Source organism: Crinia signifera, chromosome 1, assembly GCF_055691185.1.
Source record: "Crinia signifera chromosome 1, ASM5569118v1, whole genome shotgun sequence".
NCBI lineage: Eukaryota > Metazoa > Chordata > Amphibia > Anura > Myobatrachidae > Crinia > Crinia signifera.
Genome location: NC_139217.1, coordinates 95,907,814 through 95,932,020, shown reverse-complemented (window position 1 = coordinate 95,932,020; position 24,207 = coordinate 95,907,814). Strand labels below are relative to the sequence as shown.

At 42.9% G+C, this 24,207-nt stretch overlaps 1 protein-coding gene across 16 annotated transcripts in view; it reads left to right on the top strand.

The window, feature by feature from the left end:
* TENM3 (teneurin transmembrane protein 3) overlaps positions 1-24,207 on the top strand; it is a 2,716,013-nt gene that overhangs the window by 2,093,753 nt on the left and 598,053 nt on the right. For 11 of the 16 annotated variants that reach the window (XM_083170719.1, XM_083170736.1, XM_083170731.1 and 8 more), the window contains one exon: positions 2,998-3,072. The exons of the other annotated variants lie outside the window; for them this stretch is intronic. In XM_083170719.1, coding sequence (XP_083026845.1) covers positions 2,998-3,072 — 75 coding nt within the window. The remainder of the gene's footprint in view (positions 1-2,997; positions 3,073-24,207) is intronic. 16 annotated transcript variants of the gene reach the window in all.

Genomic DNA, 24,207 nt, shown 5'->3' with positions numbered 1-24,207 from the left:
TTATATGTCTACAATTTATGAAGCACAAAGGAATTTGGCATGGACACGGCTACTGCATCATATCACTGCGTATGCAGATTCAGAGACATGTGTTGCATATGAATTCCATCAGTACAGTCCCACATAATGTTGCGACAGACATATTATCAGTAATGATGCCCAATGCTAGAAGAGTCCCACAGGATCTCGCTGGGTTATCTAGTTCCCATAACATAATGCTCAAGGACAATATATTCTATATACTGGATGAGGGATCTCAGTTTATGATGTTATTTTTCCATAATGGAAGTTAATATTCCTTCAAAGACCTCAGACCTACTTATTGGTTTTCAAGGACATTATTATAAGTGATTGTCGTCTACACAACAGTTGTATATACTTTTATTTATTTGTATTGTATACAGTAAATAACCTCCAATATATGGAGCACACAGAGGCTTTGTAACAAAAAAAGGCATTAGAGTCCTTCCCCGTGTATTAATGCCTCTAAAAGCTGATTCTATTCAAAAAAAGACCTTGAATCTTTTTTGTAATCCATTTTCAGATATTTTTATAGTTGTTTGTTTCTAAGGTTTGAATTGTCTCAGGAATAGTGTGGAAACTTTTTATCCGATTGTTAAAAATGACAGAAAAGCTTTATACTTACCATAATAAATATTTGAATCCTTGAATTAAGCAATCATCTATTTTCTATCTCATGTTTTATATTAATGAGAGAATGTTCTAATACTGATCTAAAACAATGCCAGGTTCGAAGTAATATACTGGAATTTAACTTGCCAATAGTTGCCAGATCATATATATATATCTATATATATATATATCTATATATATATAGATATATATATATAGATATATATATATATATATAGAGAGATACCTTCTTGGGGCGGCACTCACTTCTTCAAGAAAACTCAGACACAAGGAGTAGTTGAAATCTAGGTTTCGGAGCTTTTAATTGCACTCCGTCATCAGGATACGATGACGGAGTGCAATTAAAAGCTCCGAAACGTAGATTTCAACTACTCCTTGTGTCCGAGTTTTCTTGAAGAAGTGAGTGCCGCCCCAAGAAGGTATCTGGATTTGGAATCCCGGCAGGGAAACCAGGGAGGGCACCACCCAAGTTGAACCTCGCTGAGGTGTGCTGGCCAACTCTGTGTCTGGATATATATCTATATATATATATCTATATATATATATATATATATAGATATATATATATATAGATATATACTGTATATATATATATCTATATATATATATATAGATATATATATAGATATATATCTATTTATATATAGATATATATATATATATCTATATATATATATATATATATATATATATATATATATATATAGAGAGAGATAGATATATAGATATAGATAGATACAAATAATCCAACCACAGTATTCATGTGGTAACAGGGGCCCCTGTTACCACGTGAATACTTTGGTTGGATTATTTGTATTGCTGAATACTTTGGTTGGATTATTTGTATTGCTGCACTGCCTTGAGAATGGTCCTAAGGGACCGAAACGTCGGCAGGCTTTTCATTTTGACTGATTAAATCAATTGGGACACTTATCCCTGGTGACTACATTCAACAAGTCTGGTGAATGCTGTTTTCTCCATTGGGGAGTCTCTGTATTTATATAGCAGTGTGAGTCCTGGCTACACCGCTATTTATACTGCACCCCAGTGGCTACCTAATATATGAGGGTGAGAGTGCAGGTCTTGTGTGTGTATATATATATATATATATATATATATATATATATATATATATATATATGCACACATACACATATTGTCTCCTCAATACATGGCTCTCACTGGTGCAGAAAAGGGACAAACCATGTAGGGAAGAACCGTCTGCTGTGAGGGGTGGTCATTACAGGAGATGGTTTGGGAAGAAGCAGGCCAGACACTGGCTGCAGTGAGGACCCTGCTCTTAAGCTTACAATCTGCAGGAAGAATAAGCACAAGAACAATTGCTATCTATTGCATAATGGTCTACCAGATTGCAAAGGGCTGTATGATAGTCACACAGCCATATTGGCCAGGGATCAGGAGGATTTGAAGTGAATAATGACAATGGGTTGCTATAGGCATGGACTCCTATCGTGACCTCCCCCATGGTGTACACTACAATATTTATCTCAGTCTGACACACCTGTGGATCCTATTTTCCAGGAATGGTCCTTTTTCAGTGGCGTATATCTATAATGGGTGCAGTGCGCATGATGGACATAGGGCCCTGAGTCCCTGGGGGGCCCAGAACGCGCACACTACACCCATTTTGGTAATACTTACCCACCCGAGTCCCGCAGCAGTGGCAGGAGTGCTGCAGAAATCGGCGGAAATGTTTTTCTGGCAATCTGTACATGCGCTCTAGTGCTCAGACTCCACAGCACAGCGGAGGTTCAAGCATGCACAGTAGGGTCTGAGCACTAGAAGCACTCAGACACTACTGCTCCAGAGACTGCTTCTGACAGAGAGAAGGGGGCCCCCAAGGAGGCTGCACATGGACCTCTTCCTCCCTTGATGCCCCTGCCCTTGCTATTGCCATCCTGAAATGCAAGTATTGGCCAATAGGGGCAAACTGAGATTATACATATACTTTATTATTTATTTATTTATTGCCAGTTATTTATATAGTGCCCACATATTCCGCTGCGCTTAAGACAATGTGTACTACAGTATATAATTTGCTGTGTTTGGTGAAACTGATCTAATTTCTGTATATCTGCTGTACATTACAGTACATGTTGGGTCACTATGGAAATGTGTAATAATAAATTGTAGTTATCACTGACTAATTTTAAAACATTTACAAGTTAGCTCAAGATAATGAAAATATTGGTCTAACAGACAATGCCTACACTCATTGTATCACAAGATGTGGTTGGAACATGTTTGAATTGTGTTTCTCTAAGGAATGTGACATCCAAATCCATACTTTTGTTTCCAAGCCGTTTCCTTGTCTCCTTACAGCTCAGCTTAGTGAAAGATTACCATGTGATTATGTACAACGAACACAAAAAACTCTAACGGCAACATATTTGTCAGGTACTTTGTATTTGTTACATTTTATTTAACCTCTTAATATCAGTGACTCTTTAATAGATCATATCATTATTTGGTCCAAAGTGAAGTACTTTTACTGTGTCATACTGTGTGTCCTGTGGGTTACTGATTGTACATCTCCATCTGGCCCCTGCAGGACTTAAAATGACCGGGAGGGGTGGTGGAACTCATTTCCCCTGCCTTCTACTCCCACCCCATTAAGTGGAGATGGAGCAAATGCTAGGGTTTTAGCAACCCCCTGCAATCTATAAATTTGTGCCCTACCCTCTATGTGGTCACATAACAGTACCCTCAATTCAAGTTATGCCACACAGTAGCACAATCTTATTCACATTACACTGCATGGAGTGCACCTATTTCATATTACACCACTTAGTGGTGCCCCTTATTCACATGTCGACACAGTAATGCCCCTTATTCAGGTTATGTCTCAGTAGTACTCCTTAGACATGTTATGCCATGTTATGTCATGTTTTTTCTATTTATATTGGTTATATGTGAAAATTAGGTTACAATTGTATGATATTATCTCCACCCTCCATGATTCAAATTTTACATTTTCCTATATTGCACCAAAAATAAAAAGTCTGCTGGAACCCTTACACAGCACACAATTACTACATCACCTCTGAGGTGTCAGCAATCCCTTTTATTTCCATGTACTGTTAATGGCACATTGTAACCTATGAAGTGCACACAAGATGGCTGCCTCACCTGGGACTCTCTTGTGTAGAATAAGCAGTGACTGGTTATACTGATTTAGCAATCATCTCTCTCTCCTGTGTGTAGGAGGAATAATCCTTGGATTTGATCATCCAAAATGGCTGTTGCATCCTTGTATTTTTTATTTCTGTATTTTGCACAAAATGAAACCTCTGCATTATGTTCAAGTATCTGAAAAGTACATTCACTCCTATTGTAGCAAAGTGCTATATAAATATAACCTTTTCTCTTTATTTATGAGTTTTTCAACCATATATAATATTATTGCCATATGAATCTCTTACATACAAACATAGTACTTCCCTACCAATTCTTGAACACATATATTTTTTTACTTTAGAGGGTGTTCGTACATTTACTGGTTTATTGGTCCTGCTGTGGAACGAGCGAGCCCATTAATGCCCCACATGCTGGGACTTGTGGTTCTCCAATGACTTGTTCCACAGCAGAGCCCAATACTTGAATTTTCTTAATTTTACACATCTTCTATCTATCAACCACTGCCTAGGGGTGCTGGGGATAGCCCTGGGCTTCAGGTCTGGCCTGGGTGGGGGGGCACTTCCCCAGTGACCTGGCCAGGGCTGACCAGCCACAAAATAATGCTTTGGCCGCGGGACCTTATATAATAAGTGTCCCCTGGCTGTGGCATTATCCTGATGCCTGCTGGAGCCTGGTGCCGATTATAAAAATACAGAGGACCCCTACTCTTTTTGCCCCTGTAATTATTATAGCTGGGATCGGTCCAAGAGCCCGGTGCTGGTTTCTGAAATACAGGGGGGACTATATTAATTTTGTTCCCCTGTATTCTGAAACTAGGACTGGCTCAAGGAGCCTGGGGCTATTTATACTCATGGGTTTTGCCGTTTTTTAGATTATTTTAAAAAACTGTGTAAATGCTTCAGGGTCAGTATTTGGCTGCTGGAATACTCGACAGCCAAATATGAATTACTTCACCATCAGAAAATATGAATCCTGCGAACTCTGCACCTTTGTAAATTTGAGTTCACAGGCTGAAAATGCGTTCAGCGTATCTGCTGGGTTAGTAACTTCCCCCCTTAGAGAAGGTTGGCCACAACCTGACAATGACTATAATGGTGGTGCCACAAATCTCCACCCCCGCTCCCCCTTCAGTACATTGTCCCGCTCCCTGAACCAACTCTGCTGGGAGATATGCAAATTATCCATACTCATAATTATTCCATAGGATAGTCAGAAAAATGAGTAGACGAGAGGGAAAATGGTTTAATTACTGAGTTCTGTTGAAGATGGAATGTTGCTACGGGCAACCAAACAGATTCTATTATCTTCTAGAATATGCTAAATAAATAAATAGGGGATTCTCTCCCTTTCTAGAAGGCCGCAACCATTTTATGGGAGCCTGTTTTTGAGAGAGCTGGCACCCCGCCAGGACCCAGCACAACAAAACACCTTGCCTGATTTTTGAGGTATATAACAAATTATTAGTGTTTTATCTCATTGCAAATCTGCTTTGTGGTGGAAAAATTGCAGAAGAATTACATGCACGAGCCAGCTTATAAGCGCTAATTGGATACCCCCTAGTGATGTCATCGCGGGTAATAGGATACCACCAGAAGTAAATGTACAAAATTTAAGCCAAACAAAAAATCTTCAAATTATAAACATGAACAGCCCCTCCACCCCCATAGGTGCAAGGACTGCAGCTGCTATGGGGCCCAGATTTGAGGGGAGCCCTTCTTTCCCTTTGTAAGATATGTGGTTTATATACATTTTTCACCATTGGCCCTTATAAACTTTTGCTATGGGGCCTACAAATATCTAGTTATGCCCCTGTCCGTGAATATCCAATAATTATACGAAGTAGCTGAGTAAGTAGCTGAGACAGATAACACCAACAAACAAATATACAGTAGAGATCATTGATTTTGAATCCACTCTTGATAAAGCCATAACTCACGGAGCATATAGTTGCAATATTTCTGCCCTTTTCCCTATACGATAAAACTATATTACAATTACATTGAATGATAAGCATTCCAATAAAATAGAAAATAATGCTCTGCCTCTCCTGAAAACTGTAAATGTAATAAGATTAACCTTATTATTCTATGGGAAACAGACGATTCACAGAAATGTCAAATGCCAAAATGTCCTGTTACATGTATACAGCGCACAAGATATAAATATTAAAAATATAAATATAGAAAGATACACCCTGGCATTTTACACATCATTTGCAATTTTGCATTACATTTATGATTAATGCAGCAACAATAATGACAAATAATCATGACTCTAGAGAATGACTACACACAGCTGTTATGCAGGCAAATTGTGCATTGGTAACATATGAAATCATTTCCTCTGCGAGCCGTACATATATTTCATACTCCAGAGAGAGGAATAGTGGCACATGTAAGGTAGTGCGTGCTTGCTGAAATGTTTCATGTACAAGCAGTTACTGCTCTGCTAATTGTGTAAAACACTAATGGCTATGTCCTTAGTTATACATTTGAGGCTACAAAAAAATGAAAGTAACAAGAGGCGTTCGGAAAATTGGGTCAGATGCATTAAAGCACCAATATTATTTTAGCATACATAAAGGCCCTGTATTCAAAGCATTGCTTTGAATACAGCCGGTCAGCCCCCTGTTTTCTGCCCGGCCGTCAATGGCTGTCATTTCTGCCCGGCAGCGACTGTCTCCCAGTTACCACAAGCATGGCAGAAAACAGGGGGCTGTATTCAAAGCAATGCAGGTCCCGGCTATTTGAAATAATACCCCTTTCACACCAGAAAATGCAGGGATTTACCCGGGCTGGCCCCTTTTACAACAGCCTAGTCCCTGCATTTAATGGTATGAGGAGGAGAATAATCCCCCCCCCCTCCCTTTAAACAACCAGCTATATCTTCAGAACCAACTGACCCATTTACATGTGGGCTTTTGGTCCTGTGAAACTGGGCCATTTGGTTCCAGAGAAATCTGTCCTCAAACAACGTGCAGCCGCAATATCTCTAGAACCAATGAACCCATATGGACCAGCCTGGTATCAGATTGAAGGCCTGGCGATTTGGGTCAGACTGAGATCAACCTCGAGCTTCTGTGATGCCACTGGAATTGGGTGGGGGTCAGAATTAGCGGGTCCCATATTATCCTATGGGGAAAACGTTCCAGCTTTGCCTGGCGGTATCTCAGGTTCCCAGGGGGCTAGTGAAGCCCTCAGCTACAAAATGGACCTATTTGGAGTGGGCCTTGAGCTGTAGCTCCATCAGGCCCATTGTTAATCTGGTCCTGGGCACACACCACAGCAACATATCCCCCTGACAGAGTTGTCGACTCAAGTCGGCATATACACTTACCAAACAGTCACTCGATATATGTCGGCCATAGTCATATCTCTTCTACACACCTGCTGACCTGCCTGAGATATATCAACCATTCAATTAAATTGGCTATACATTATATTGCCCCTGTGTACCAAGCACAATACTCCTTGTGGCCTTCTAATGGTCTGGGCAATAGTATAGTGGTTGCTGTCTACCTGCATTACATGTTTTCCAACCTGTCACAGCTGCCCTGCTTGGTGATAGAGGATAGACAATGACATGTTTCATCCAGTATTTGTGTATTCTCAACCGATTGTATGTAAACTGGGCATGTTTTGGCATGTTTTAGATCCGATGCTGATCCAATGCGCGTCCCAGCTGGTCGTTTGGTCATTTTGCAGAATCTACCTGCAGCAGGTAGGATTTGAAAACGACACAGTCAACTGGCTACAGAGCGGGATCGGATTCAGATCGTGAGCAGATTTTGTGCTCCAGCAGATCGTGCGACCATCGCATGGTTGTCTCATAATCTGCTCACGATCATGAGCGTTCTGGTGTGTACCCAGCATTACAGGAAGGAAGTACTAATACAAGCGGTTTTAGAAAATAAGAACTATATCCAATGTTCTGCGCTAATTTTAACGAGGTGCATAATGGTCTGAATTAATACTATACACAATCTTATCAAATAGTTTTTTATTTATAAAAATAAATAAATATAGCAATGCAATAAAAATAAATAATGAATGAAAAATTTATAAAAAATTAATATGCTGTACAATAGAAATATAATGCTAATATGTTTCTTTAAGGTGGCCACCTATCATTCACAGTTAAACGTAATTCCTTGTCAATTAATTTAATCATATAAGCATATGTGCACAAATAATATATTAAAACTGCATACAATTGACCCCGTTTTTTGATAGGTAATAATCTCCCCTCTATGTATAGGAAAAGAATGTCCGAATCGATGAGCCAGATCTAATAAAGCAAAAAGAATAATTTAAGTCATGTTGACGCAGGGAGGCGGGAGGGCTATTCCGTGCAAAGTTCACTGCCCTCCGTTCTACTACTTGCTAATAGAAGGTGCTGAGGGTGAGAGTGAGATGCCAGGAAAGAAGACTTGCCCGAATTCGGCAGTTGTAGTCAGTCCGGTTTGCAGCGTCTCTCACACACGGCTACAGGTGGTCTCACGTCTGGCTTGTGCAGGCTCCTGTGTGACTACAGAGCTGCGTCTCTCATCCGCTGCTCTGCCGTCGGTGACACTTTGATGGTGCGTATCCGTGCAAGCATAAATGGGTACTCCGTGTGCCTACCAGTATAGACAGAAGGTATGGCGCATCAGTAAAGATGATTTTGCTGGCTCAGAATTTTTTTTCCCATGGGTCCCGGATCACCTAACGCGTTTCGCTCTCGTATGAGCTTTTTCAAAGAGAAGGTTTTAGAAAATACACATAAAGCATACTTTAGCCATATACATTAATGTGGAAACTATAGGTGTTTCTTTTACACACACATTTAAAAAAATAGGCCAGATATGTACCCTGGGTTAATATTCCTTAAACTTTAGTGTCTAAACCTAGCAACTAAATGACTGGCCTTTAAAACTGGAATTTACAGTGAAAATGACAATAATTTTAGCCTACGCATGTTCAGGCTAAATTGCCAATTACATATGTGGCTAATATTGCTTTTTTAACCTTTAAGAAATTGCATATGACAAATTACATTTGTTATTTATTTATTTATTTTACTTTTCCTGTGTTTAACCGCATTTACACAATGATGCAGAAATACCACTGAATCTATATATGTCTCTGCTGCCTTAATAGGAAAAAGCTGGAGCTTATAAAATTGATTAAAACGTAAAGCATTCCTTTAGTGTTCTCACATTCCGGGAGAAAGGTTCATTAATGAAGGAGAGGCGCGGCACAGGAATCCAGCAGCTGCAGAATGGACACACTGGCAGTCACACTTATTTTCCTCTGTTTGCAGGATACTACTGGGGAAGTGACCTGATAGTTATATCACATCAGAGCTGCTGGAAATTGGTACCTTTCCATCAATTAAAATACAAGGTGCAAATACAGACATGGACATGTTCGTCAATCCCATGGCATGGCCGCGTGTGCACACGTGCAGTGGGTCTGACATGGTACGCCGGGTTGCAAATAGTCGCACTGGCGGTTGCACCATAGAAAGCCTATGGGGCACATGCAGTCTATGTGGCGTGGGGCGCATGTCTGTATTAGTGCCTATGCAAGCGTCCCGTAGTCTTTCTATGGTGCAATCTCAGGAGCAATTAGTTGCAGCCTGGCGTACCAAGACACGCATGTTGCTGTGCCACAGGATGAATGAATGTGGCTACTTCTGCATACTACTGCATTGCTTTCTCTGGAAATAATATTTGTATATTCTTCCATATGTTCCAAACATCTTGCAGTGTGCTTTGTTCTAGTCCTCAGTATGAACTTAAACTTATTATGGGCCATTTAGCCAGTTTGTGGGCCCCAGTATGAGAGAGGGGGGATAGACAATCATAGGGACATTGCCCACTCAAAAAAACAGTAAACATGAGAACTATGCATAAAGCTCCAGTGTGCATCCAAGGGGCCTTACTATTCGTCACTATGTGGCTGTGGGATACACCCGGATGATGACACCAAAATGCCAGCTCCTGCTTAGTGACTGGAGCCGGGTGCTGCATTGTAACATTACATGCAGCACCTGACTCCTATCACAGTGTAGGAGCTGCCACTGAAGACCAAACAGTCTACGGGGGTAGATGGAGTAGCGAAAATGGGGTCAGAACATGAAGTAAGTTCTCAGTTACCATAAAACCACATTCCCTGTTTGACCACACGCCAGAAATTCAAGGACCACATCGCATGTCATTTTGTCAAGTGATGCCTTCCATGGTCCGTCCCAGCAAATGTTCATGGTCGGAGATAGGGTTTTCCCCGGAGTCAGGGGTCGTGTAAATAGGTAACCTAGGTCATCCGACCTAGGAACCCATTTCCACCAATAGGGAAGCCCCAATCTCTGGACCGCAGCATCCTACGGTCAGTCCAAAGGTTGGGCAGGAGCCGCGTACAGCCTCCACTGCTGTCTGCGGTACTATGCAGACAGCAGAGGAGGCTGGGGAGGTGAATGGATGCCTGTGTTCGGCATCCATTCACCTCATGGACAGAGGCTGGGGGCAGCCCAGCAGCTTTCCTGGGTGCTGGGCTTGCCCCCAGCATGTCGGTCGGCATTGTGGGGGTCCCGGCTGGTGGGTTTCCTGGCGTCTGGAGATGATGTTCTCAGGGCCCAACTTCACTGGCGTCGCCCACCCGGCATAATGTCAGGGGACGCCGGTGTAAAAGGGAACAACTGCCAGGTTGCCTCTGGGTCCAAAAACCCAGGTGCGACCCGGCAGTTTTGGTGTAAAGTGGTACGAGAGGCCTTACTCTTCTTTCATAAAGTAAGGCCGCCAGACACGCACAATTGTTTAGGGTTGAATTGTGCATAGTATTTTGTGATGTACACTGATGGTAAATAGTAGGCACCAGCAGAAAGAAGTATTTGAAGACAAGTTAGAAACATAGACTTAAACAGGAGCTTGAGTTTATTGAAGTGCACTGATTTGTACAGCCAAGCTCACAGGTACACAGACTGGAGACAGCAAAGACAGAGCCTAACATAAAGCAGAACAGCCCTTCATGTGGGATACGGTCGGAATCCCAACCGCCGCATTTCCGGCACTTTGTCCCTCTATGGGTGTCCATGAAACCCATAGAGGGAGAACAAAATAGTGTGCCGACATCATACACACAGGGAATAGGACAGTGTATATGCACCTTTGCATGCGGAGTAGCCGACCTAATGTAATATTGTGTAAATGTCCCACCAAAATGGCTGCTACCATAGAGGAGACAGTGCTTAGAGGTCCTATTGGACTTCTAGTACCTAGTCGCTTAACTGTTCGTGTTGGAAGCCAAATAGTCTAGAGACAGCCCTGACTCAAACACAATGACCAGATAGTGTCACACATTTTCAGAGGTCCAAAAAGTTGCCATCTTGGTATATGGCAGATGCTTCAAGTAATTGCCAAACACTGTCCAAATGATCACAGAGGGGGTGGCTGGACTGCCACTACAGCTTTTAATTAACTAAAAATACTTTGAAAGTGTTGCCATTAATGCTTGTTAACAACAAGTGATTGGATAAATGCTGTAGCAACTGCTAGCATCCTACTAGATGGCGGCAGGGCCAAATTAAGGTACCCCTGCCCCCCCCCCCCCTATCTAGGGCCCCCCTGTGGTCGGCATGTATTTATTTAAAAATATATATTTTAGCTAAAGGTTTTGTGCATGGGAGTGGGGTAGTGCTGCAGCTTTACCTATCTGCGAATGTGACAATGATTAATGGGCATCAGGAGCCAAGGCACAAGTGTTCAGTGCATTACTGGGAGTTGACTGTCCCAAGAGACCACACAAGAGGCTGAGAGGCTAGGGCTTAGCTCTGATTGGTGGAGCTCATCACCTGCTTCTGAGGACCATGGAGGACATCAGCAGCACCAGCTTCCTCATGGTAGGGTTTTTAATCAGAGGCAGCACTGAACCTGTGATGTCTTCTACAGAGTAAGGTACAGAGGGACAAACACAGGCTTTTCATGTGGTATGTGTATATATATATATATATATATATATATATATATATATATATATATATATATATATTAATTCTGCCCCCTTGCAGTTACCCATTGAAAAAGTCTATACTGCCTTCACTCTGTGTTTTGACAGTGTAATATTCTCCCATGCAGTTTGCGGCCAGTAGTGACAATTAGCAGGGAGCCCCCTGTCTAAAAGGCTAAATCCGAACCTGGATGGCGGTACCACCTATAGAGAAACCACACTGTGCACAATACTGTCCATCTCACATGTCGATGCTAAACAGCCTATAGGCAGAGATAAACACGCCCACTGGGCAGGGCAAACCACACTCCCTTGTGACACACTGCATGTAAGACACACTACATGTAATGCTTTTATAAAGCTACAGCAATCTTACTGATATGATTTTTCTAAGTATGTTTCTTTGGTTACCAGAGAAAGCAGTAACCATGTTAGATAAAGTATATGATACAGTAGGATAAAGTTAGGCTACCATAATATCCCTAAAATCTGTCACCTGGTGCTGTGGTTGATTAAAAGCAGGTGGAATGCAGCTTGAATTTAGTCAGCCACTGACCCTGTGTAAATCATACCGTAGGTGACTGGATTAAAGGTATATTATGGAAAACCTTTAGTATTAATAGTAATATTCACATGCTAAAATATTTCAAATGCACCTGCAATCACTATATTGTATACAGTATATACTAGCATTGCAGCATTCACTATTAAACCACTGCTATCTTACCAATGCTTGTTACATTTCACAGCAGTGATGCATTAGAATTAATTACAATGAAACAGATCAAGGCTATTTAGTATGCCTCTCCATTGTTCCAATGGTTTTTAAATGAAAGGAAATAAATTAATTGGTGATGTTGTACTAATTACCATAATTCCCTAGTTTATTGCTTTATAAATATTAGCCACTCAAGTCATTTTAAAAGCTGAGTATTTAATCTGTCATAATAAATATCTCGGCTACGTATAAAGGATTTCCAGCAGATCAGGTTATTCACCCCAAATTCTTCACTTCACACAAAAGCAGAGTGGGGAAATTTGTTTTGACAGTGTTTGAAGCATCTTTTGTGCCTCTTCCATTTGATTTGCTTTCTCTCGCTGATTGCTGCCTTATCAATGCGTGTTCGAATGATTTAGACAATTATATATACACAGTACATTTTTGGGGTTTGTTTTTGTACTGTTTGCTTTGCATTTTCTGTAACATGGGTCAGTGGCTGTTATGGTTACAATGGAGTTGCTGGAAAACATGTAGTCTTTTTGTTATCCTAGGTATAGTACATAATTAAGCACTACGGGAATGAGAAATGCAGTGGTATGTGGCTAACTGTTTATTTCTAGAGTATCCTTGAACTCTTTCCTCCGTGATAGCAATTAGCTGCACGCTTTGAAATGGCATTGGCCAGATGTATTGAGATGCCCATGACTGCAGTGTCTTCTTAGTCATATAATAATAATAATAATAATGATATTTATATAGCACTTTTCTCCCAATAGGACTCAAAGTGCTTCACACATTGTCTTTACAGCTCGAAATACAAAACAAGCTTAACAGTAGATGTCAGTGAAATGCTTGAGTAAATAAGTATGTCTTTAGTCTATTTTTAAAGGATTCTATAGTGGGCGCTTCTCGCACTGTGCGAGGAAGAGAGTTCCACAGAGTTGGAGCAGCAAAGTTGAAAGCTCGACCCCCAGATGAATTCAGGGAGATTCTGGGTACTGTTAGTAGTCCTTCTTCAGTGGATCGTAGTAATCTAGTAGGACAGTAAGGGATCAGCAGCTGTTGCAGGTACCTTGGGCCCTGGTCATGTAGGGCCTTGAAAGTGAGTAATACAACATATCCAGGTGGCTTAATATTGTGCTTCTGTAGCTGCCTTACAAGCTTCTAGTAGTTGGCACGTTTTATACATGTGCCATATTGAGTAAGGCCATACCCAGTAAACTTGGCAGATTTATTTTTTTATTAGTTATTTTTTATATATATAGAGCCTATGAACAGTATTATAAATCACTTCACAGATTTAACTTTTGTCCCAGGCAATTAGGGGCTTTACATGACAAATAATTTGTCTGGACAGAGGTGAACAGTATGTCCTGTTTTAGTGTAGGACTATGGGGATGATTTTGGTTGACATGCAGTGCTGCAAAGTTCGCCCTGCTGCATATCATTCTTAGCCTGCCTGCCACCCGCAGGTGCTGCCGCCCCCATTCACGGGGCCTATTCGCCTGCACAGCTGCAATGGATGTTTTGCATAAGCATCCATTTGCAGCCTATGGGGTGACACCCACATCATTCGATGGTCGCTGACCATCAAATGATGTGGTGCAGACAAGCAAATCTAAGACACATTCAGGTGTCTTAGGCTTGCGTGTGCCTTGACCAAGGACAAGACGGGCAGCTGACATCCGGCGATGTAAGCTGCCCGCCCCCGGCACCCACGTCACTGGGTCATCACCATTGGAATGCCCAGCATTTTAATGGGAACACCCATGAAACGCTGGGCGTTCCCATGGGCGCGACTACCTGGTGGGTGTGAGCGCCCGGCAAACTAGGAATTTTATCACCTGGGACAAGGCAGCATCCCAGTTTATAGGGATGTACTAAGCGTGAAAAGTGATAAAATGGAGAGTAAAAAAAAAAAGCCGGCCATTTGGCACCCAACTCCCACGTCACAGGCTGTGTTTTAAAATGATAGTTAGAAGCTGAATGGTTGGTGGTTTATCACTCTCCATTTTATCACTTTTTAAGGCTTAGTACATCTTGCCCATAGAGAGATAGGGAGAAAAATGTAAAAGAGAGTAATAGGTTGATATTTGAGATACACATGCTAATTCCACTGTTTGCAGAAATCTTCATATCTTCATTTTGAGGCCCAGAAGTGCAGCTATCCCACAAAATACAGCCGTATAGATGGTATAGTACCAGCTAAATCAGAGTGTACCAATTGTACTGGTTTTTCTAAGGGTTCAGGCAGCTCCTCCTTCTCTCCTTGATTCTGGCCCTTCTAAGGCACCCAGTAGTGCATTGCGGTGGGTCCTGGCAGCATCATGAAGTCACACAGCCCCTCCCGCACTCAGGGGCTAGAGATGCTGAAGGCGGATGGAGAGTAGAATTTTCGCGATGCACTGAGCAACATTCATAGCGAGGTGAGGAGAGCGTTAAATTGTATATATGTAAGGGGAGTGTTAATTTAAATATATATATATATATATATATATATATGTACAGTATATGCCCAGTAGAGTACACAATTGGGAAGGGGGGCGTAGACACGCCCCCTTTAACCCATGGAAATGCCCCACTTACCATTGGACACACTTTTGCAAATGTGTACCGATTTCTAATCTTCATATGTTGGAGGGTATGTAGATGGATATAGGAGGCATTATATTTCTGCCCATCCCCCCACCTCTCATGGGGCCTTTCACAAGGGGTTGTCTTTGTCACATTCACTTCCAATGTACTGAACTGTCCCCTTCTCACTTCCTTGAAATCACATACGCCATGGTTGCTGTGCGCTGCTCCGGGTTCATTGCTGCTCTGCAGTGAACACAAAATACTGCCCAATGCTGCCGGATCAGGATAAACCTGCCCCCGATCAGGAAGGAAGTACAGAGCCCTCTAATCTGTACAGTATTTGCTGTATTGAACAGAATTCGATATTATGACATAGTGCGGGGTTGCCGACTTTCTTATTCTCCTCTCCGGGCGAAGCCCGGAGAGGAGAATTTCAGTAGCCGCTCAGGGGGCGGGGCTTAAGCGTGACATCACTAAGCCCCCCCCCATGCTGGTAAACCAGCGAACTCAGGGATCTCCGTGGAGGGGGCGCGGCTAAAATGACGCGATTGTGTAATTTTAGCTCCGCCCCCTCCTCTGAGACCCGAGGATTGCAGTATTTTAATGCCGCGATCCAGGGGACAACAGGGGTCCCCCCTGAATCCGGGAGGGTTGCCCACCCTTCCGGGGGGGCCGGGAGGGGGACCCGATTTTCGGGAGACTCCCGGAAATTCCGGGAGGGTCGGCAACCCTGACATAGTGTGACCTATAATAATCACCCATTGTATATATGCGAGCAGCAGAAATAAACTGGAGTTTGAATACTTTGTTGTCTCTATATTCCATAGTGTTCTGAATCAGTCAGTGAATAATAAGTGCTAAGACCCATAAAGAAATCCGGCTTCTTCTGAGCGTCACAAAATTATACACTAAATAATAAATGAAAGTTAAATTCCCAGGAGTGCAAGAAAATAATGGGACAAAAATAAGAAGAATGTCTATAAAGCAAATAACATAAGACATACATTGGACTCCAGAGACAACGGTGCATATGAAAAAAAGGTTCCACGGAAAGAAGATAAATGTATTATATTATAACCATAATGTACTCTCCAATTGAATATAATAAAAGATGTAACAGCATCGGGTACTTCCATTGGCCTGTATATTGTATGGATCTCTGCAAAATGCGACTGAGTGGTGGTTATTTTCTGTTTAGCAGCGTTTTGTCACAGATTGCATTTTTTATTGCTTCTTACAGATGAATCCTCTCTCCGCAGTTGGAAATGAATTGGGAAAGGCTTCCAGATGCTATTATAATTCAATATGCTGAATTTTTTGCCAGGTCATTGCCTTTATCCAAGACCTACATGTACTGAGATGCACTTTAAGTGGGATAGGGTTTATTTATTTATTTTTTACAGAAAGGGTAATAGATTTATGGACTAGCCTACCAGAAGATCTATTTCTAACTTGCACGGGATAATAATCAAAGAAATAGAAAATGGAAGAAACGTGTGTCACAAGTAATTGCGGATCAGAAGCCTGCAGCACTGAACTTTCAGGGGTAGGATTCTAAAAGCTGGTGACCGTAGGCAAAGATCAGGGAAGACTTTTGGCTTTTCCCTGGTCTAAAGTCAGGCCTGTTCTGCCAAGATTCCCGTTCAATGCTGTCAGGAAAGACAGCATTGAATATGGCCCCGCTGCTATTTCGGGTGCCGGACGGGGTCCCGACAGTCGGGATCCCGACAGGCATTTACCCGACGTCGGGATTCTGACGGTCAAAACGCAGACAGCCGGATTCCCGACAGCCGTCGGCTATTTTCCCTCGTGGGGGTCCACGACCCCCGTAGAGGGAGAATAGAATAGGAGGTTTGCATTGCGAGCCACCGTGCCCGCAGCGTGGCGAGCGCAGCGAGCCTGCAAGGGGCTTTGTTGCACTCGCCATGCTGTCTGGGTCCGGCCAGTCGAGAGCCCGACGTCGGGCTAAAGACTGTCGGGATCCCGACTGTCGGACCCCTGTACCACACCCGCTATTTCCACCATCACCAACAGGATGCATCACAATGCAAGCCATAGACTGCATAATATTGCGTGCTATAATATGTAACTGAATGTGCTGATAAGATTGTGTCCATTCAGTCTTTGTCCAGTAGAATTGGTTGTTAACACAATAAAGCTTCCTGATTTGATATGTTACCATTCAGGTTACATATACTTTAAGTGTTTTCTCCAAAGCAGTTCTGCAATTGGGGTACAAGTGCGACACAATGTAAAGTATGACTGGACTGATCTTGAGGTGATTTTTTACATTTTTTTTAACCAAGAATTTTTATTGAAAGTTGCCAATAACCCAAGATAACAATAATAAACAGAGAAAAGCAAAAAAAAAAGCAAAAGAGCATACATAGCAGAAGCAATAAACATATACCATGAAAGATAAGCACATTGTAGCATACGTTTGCAGGGTACAAAATCCAGTAAGAAGATATATAATATTCAAATAACAGCATATTAAATGACCTGAGACCCCACAGGGTGTACAGAGAGATCAATAGATAAGGCAGATGAAAGATACAACACTTGCTATCATTGTGTGATCTTTTATCTAAACCCACACTGGACTGCATTGTGCGAAAGGGAAAACTTCACATTGGTCTGCATCAGTGGGAAGCATGGCAATGTACGCTCACTGTGGACTGTGTTGGGTAGGGGTAAGGGAAGCAGAGGGCATGAAGGTACTCTGATGTCATGTAAAGGGGCATGTAGGGAGTCTGATGGCATAAAAATAGGTATATGGGTGCTCTCATTGCACAGATGCACATGGATCAGATGGCATGTAAAGGGCATATAGGGGCCTGAAATGTAAGAACAAATGATTGTAACCATACTTCATAGTTTTCATCCATGCCTACTTGACCAAGATTCTAAGGCCGAGGTGTATAATAAAAAAAATTAAAAAACAGCGGTAAAAACCCTGTTCTATTGGTTTTTACCTCATTTTTTAGATGTACAGTACTGTATCAACGTGGGTCATGTTTTCGGTAAGGAGGGTAACGTTACCCTATAGAAGCCTATGGGCTTCTTACCACATCCCTTTCTGGCCCTCCGCCGCCCAACAGGACTTCCACTTCCGGGTGCAGGAAGGAGAAACCCAGGAGTCACTGCAGTCGTCTGCCACAGGAGGCCGCTAGGTGTGGGTGGTGAGATGGACCTGTGGCTTTGCAAAGTGCATCTCTTTTTGCAAGAGCTGTCCTTTGCAATAATATATTAGTATTAGTATTGTTGCGATGCTGTGAATCGCTTGGAGTCATAGCCAGATTAAAGGGGGGGTACAAGCGATACTGTACACCAGGCCCCTCTGTGTTAGGGCCCCCTGGCCAGGGCACAGTGACATACACTAGCTCTCTCTCTTGTGCCCTAGCAGTACCAGGCAGCCATCTTGCAAGCAGGACAGTGCCTCAGGGCGGCACCAATCAAGGGCGGCATGCAGCGCAGTTCCAGCTTTGGGCTGGCTACCGCGATCAGAGCTCTCAGCTTCAATCGGGTAGCTCAGCCAGAGTCGGGAGCCGGTAGCAGCAGGAGCTGCCCAGTGTCAGCGCAGCGGGGAGCTTTAAATAGCTGCTGGAGCAGGGCTGCTACGCATGAGCAGCAGAAGCAGTCCCTTCTCCCATCTGTCCAAAATACACAAAATGCGGCATTATGCTGCGCGACGGAGGTGCAGACTGCCGTGATGTAAGTGGAGGATGCCTCCTGCTGCTGAACTCTGACGTAAAATGGAGCGGCAGAGATGGGGGAACAGGCGCCACCCAAACATCCCAATTCACACACCCCCGCCCCTGGAGGTGCCCTGGAGCGAAGCATGAAAAAAATGACTCGCCCCTGCTGGCTGATTGTGCCCGTGTACAGCCCAGGTGGATCTGATGCAAGGTCTGCTTAGCCTGAGGATAATGTTATGTGCAATGTTGTGATTACAGTGGTTGATGTGTGTGTGTGTGTGTGTGTGTGTGTGTGTGTATGCATATATATATAACGCTCACTGTATCACTAGTTCAAAGTTTCAATGCTTGTAACACATTGCCATCTGGAATACAAAAATACAATAAACACAAACACACCCAGTGCATGCTGTATAAAACAACACAAAACTGGATAGTAGATAGGACTATAAGAATAGATGCTGGTGGCTTTATACTTCCCCGTTTTATGATGTATTATGGTGTGTACACACGGGTAGCTTTGCCGTGCTATGCGAGTCCCGATGCGATCAGATCGTATCGGGACTCGCATCGCACGGCATGCAGTCAGTGGCATATATATATATATATAAACTTATACCTTAATAATGATTATATTAAAATAGAGGGGGGGCGGGCAAAAATGTTGTGCCTAGGGGCGGCCTGACTCCTAAATTCGCCCCTGCTGGACCCCCAAAAGGTTTAGGCCTAATTCAGACCTGCTCGCTGATGTGCAAATTCACAGACATAGTTGCTGCCCAGTCCAGTGAAAACCCACCCTTTGTGTAAGTCGATATGCAACACACCGTCGATTGATTTTCCCAGTCTGTGCAAGTGTGTGTAACTCTGACCCTTCCATAACACTGCTACAGAGACAGACTGGTTGAGGCCGAGGCTGACGTCACAGACCCTCCCTAAAGACGCCTGGGCACTCCTGCATTTTTTTTCTGACACAGAAAACGGCCAGTCAATCCCCCAAACAGCGGCTTCCTGCCAGTCAAGGTGCAAGGGGATTGCAAACAAACAGAAATCACTCATTTTTGCCACTGTTTGACCGAGAGCAGGCATGTCCAAACTGTGGTTCTCCAGCTGTTGTGAAACTACACATCCCAGCATGCCTTGCCATTGTTTTAGCATTCCCTAATAGCAAAACTGTGGCAAGGCATGATGGGACTTGTAGTCCCACAACAGCTGGAGGGCCATAGTTTGGGCATTCCTGGTTACGATCCGTACGCATGCACAGCTTTCCGATAATCAACTAGCGAATTCGCAAAGCACTGTTCAACTCTGACTAACCCCTTAATCCGGCCCTGCTTGGAGAAGGACATTCCTTTCCAGCATGCTACAAGAAGTGTCTGTGCACACGTTGATGCCCCAGGCCTCACCCGAGGGGAATTTTCGTGAGTGATATTGGCAGAAATTAGACTGATATAGTTATATATATGGTACCAGTAATATGAGCCTGGTACATAGCATTAATCTGATGCCATTTATACTGTCAAAAAATGTACTGTGCGAGGTGACATCCAAAGAAAAATCCTAAAACAGAGAATAAAAAAATGTCAGAATCGGTAACCCAATTCATCTTTGTTTAGTTGCCAAATTTTGTAAAACTCAAGCTGATCACTTCTCAGCTCCTTTTTAGAAAATAGCAGAGTATTGGGTTGAAGGAGCTTTGAGGATCTGATAGCATGGGAACAGCACAAAGAGATTTCCTAAAATAGTGGGAATAACTTTCTGCAAGTGTGTAGTACAAAGATGTCAATGGTCCTTTGTATCTAGGTTTCTTTGATAAATTATGAGCTAGTGAGACAGAGGATTAAAATCTGAACATGCTGATAAACCGTACGCCAAACGTTTTACCACTGTCCTCAGCGGCTGCAAGAAACAATACCCATGGATTCCCTTACATTACAATGTACGAATACATCTAGTGTATGCCTACTTATGCAGTAGGTGATGCATCTAATTGTCATATGAAGATCCTATTTAGCCTTACAACTCCAGCAGCTGCATGTGCAGTGATGTAGGTAACTGAAAGGTTTTGTCTTTGGCTTTTGTTATTATTGCTGCATGTAAACATTAGTTATTCTTTCAGAGTTTGCATCATTCATAATTGTCACAAGCACTTTTATCATCATTGTGCTAGATTTAAATTTAAGCAGTCAATTAGTTTTACATTTTTTATTGATTAAGCAGTTGCTTTTTACATTGTACTCGTTTAAGCATCCATTAAATTGGCTGTCTCAAAAGGTAGAATTAAAGGATTAAGACCATAGCTGCTGTCGCAGGTATTTTAAACAGATACGTGTTTGACCAATGATGAGCTGCAGATATCAGACAACACCATTTATCTACTATATATTTAGAGTAGGAAGTGGCGTAAATCCCAGAGGCAATGGATTCGCCTACCTCTGGGCTCCAAGTGCTGAAGGGGCACCTGCATGTATAGCAGCACATGTGTGGGTCACAGCAGGATCCAAGTGTGATCCAAAAGGAGCTCTGTGGCACACCCGCTTGTGCAAAGTTAATTGGGTCTATCCCATGAGTCTTGCTAACACCTACAAGGGAAAGGACAGCTCCTAACTGGTACCTATCACTGCAGGCTACAGTCTCTGTAGACCATCTGAGTGTACTATCTACAGATGGAGCTGGGCTCAATCAGCGGGGGTCTGGCGGTCGGATCACCAACCGCCAGCCGCAACCAGCTGCCGGAAGGGAACGCGTGCGCAGGAGACGGTCTTGCGACCCCTTCCGACGGAGCTCACTGTCGGTCCCCGTCACCTCCCCGTCGCTGTCCTCCGGTCTCCACCGCCGCCCCGCAACCCCCCCAACCCTGCCTGTCTCTCTGAGGCGGAGAAAGGCAGGGTTTTGTGTACCCCACCGCCCGAAAACTGGGACATGCGTGCATGTGGGACAAAATATTTTTCCTTTTTTAAGGGGGCCCCAATCTCCAACTTGCTTCTGGGCAACTGGGAAGAACTTACACCCTTGAGAGAAGGGTTTGTCAGATTATGGTCCTCCTGCTGCTGGAAATAGGTGCTGGGAGTTGTGGTTCAGCAACAACCAGAGCACAACATTGTAGCAAACTCTGTATAAGCCTATAGTGCTTACTTTTGATAACTAAACGTTGCAGCATACTCTGGTGTCTCAGTGGTTACAACTTGCAGTTCATGAACACAGCTGGGAGCCTAGGCAGTATATGGGGTCAATGAGGGAAGTACTGTAGCAGGAGATGAGTCAGTGGAAGCAATTAGGGGAGTATGGGCTCCTGCAGAATCACACGTCTATATTTTCTAGATGGTGTATTTTTTATACCTACTCTCCCAAAAGTTGATTTTCCATTTTATGGGCAGTCCCCAATATTCCCGGCAAAATAGGAAGTCACAGCCAGTCACAGTGAAGCCAGTGCAGTTTCACAGACTGCATTTAGCTTTATCTAAGTCAGAAACCAATGGTGGATTTCACCTGGGGGGCCTGCAGCCCATAGGTAAAAACCACCACTGGATACAATGCCAATATTTGTGGATCTGAGCAATGTCTCCTACTGTCTCCTACTGTGCATATAACACAGGGGTAGATTTATTAAGCTCTGTGAAGTGATAAAGTGTCTGGTTTTTATCACCGGCCAATCAGCTTCTACCTGTCATTTTCCAAACCAAGCCTGTATCTTCACAGTTAGGAGCTGATTGGCCGGTGATAAAAACCACTTCACCGAGCTTAATAAATCTGCCCCACAGTCACTGTGAACGTGCAGCAATTTATTAGTGATGGTGGATGCAGTGAGGATTTTTTTGAAAAAATGAGAGACAGGGAAAGTTACTTAGATGGGAGTTCTGTGTCACATTCGATGTTGCTAAGGGCAACATCTGTACAACAATGCCTGCCATGCAGCTTGGCATTAGTCAATTGTACCTCAGTCTTTTGCCTTTTTACCCTGGTTAGTGTCAGTGTCGCACAAAGCACTTGCATGCAATGGCAGCGCTGAGAGTACTCAGGCTATTGTACTTTGTCGCATTATTGATGCAAATAAAATTAATATTCAATACAAAACTGTGTAGTGGGATGCATAGCACAGCATTGTCCAAAGTCTATGGCTATAGTGTGTGATTTGAGAATATGTGTATGTACTGTATATACAGTACCTAATTATTAACATGCATCAAGATATTGAGAGAGGGAGTAGAAAGAACTCTAGAGGCAATGACTGAAACATCTAATATGGAGTATATAATATTTGAGCAAGAGGTAACCTGCCTGGGACATTCCCATCAACAGCATGCCAACAAACCTGTCCGAGAGCTTTACATCTAGCTCTTCTGGGATGTGGATGAGGAGATGGCCCTGGAGGAGTTTTGGTGCCTTGTGCATTACAGTTTGCATGTGTTCTGTGTTATTAGCACACAGATGGAGCACAGGGTTCCCTCTGGTGGCAGTCCATTGCTTGGGTTCCATCTGTCTCACGCTCCCTCTTGGCTTCATGTAATCTAGCAGATGAGGAGCGTTCATCAACGCAAGCATACAATGTAGAAATGAGTCTATTAGAGGCGGAATCTACTAGACACAACAACTCCAATGGTGTCTACATTAGGAAATGAGTTTAGTTGATGGGTAGAAATATTACATTTCATAATGATTTGTAGTCATGGGCGCCGTCCTTTCTTTATCTGAAATACAAATGAGCTTTCACTTACTGAGTGCACATTTTCCTTCAGATCAACCAATTCTACCGTTCTGTTATATCTGTTAACTTCAGTGCTAAGTGCTGTATTGACGCTTCTGTATATTCATGTGTAAAAACCATGACGTGCAAGAAGCAACATGGGAACAGATTACACAGAAATACGTCACTTCTGGAATAAAGCAAAATGGGCCTTTACTTCCAAATATTGTAATGTGCAGGAGCTTAATGCTTATCACCATAGCTGTACAAGAACTGTATTATTATTATTAGTAGTAGATATTTTATGTTCACTGCAATAAATGTGTGATTGTATGCTTTTCAGTGTATAGTTAATGCACAAGTGACATATCAACATTCATTAGATATACTGTATATAGTAATTCAAACGATGATCCATTCCCGATATTCTACATCCACATTTGTATTCCACAGACTGCATGAGACACGTTGTGTGGCCAAGCCACAATAACTTGCTTCTTCGGTCACAACAGCAATGTAGAATTAGGCCAATGCGGGAGGTGTCTGAGGGGAAAAAGTGTTCCTGCTGGCATTGTACTGTAGATCCAAGTGTAAAACTTAGCATTGGCTCATCTGTGAAACCATTGGCCTTCAACGGAAAAAAGTATTCCCTGACCCGGACACTCACTGTACATGTACAGAATGGGTCCTGTGCAGCGCACCCCCACGATACATGTAGGTTCAGAGTTGCTT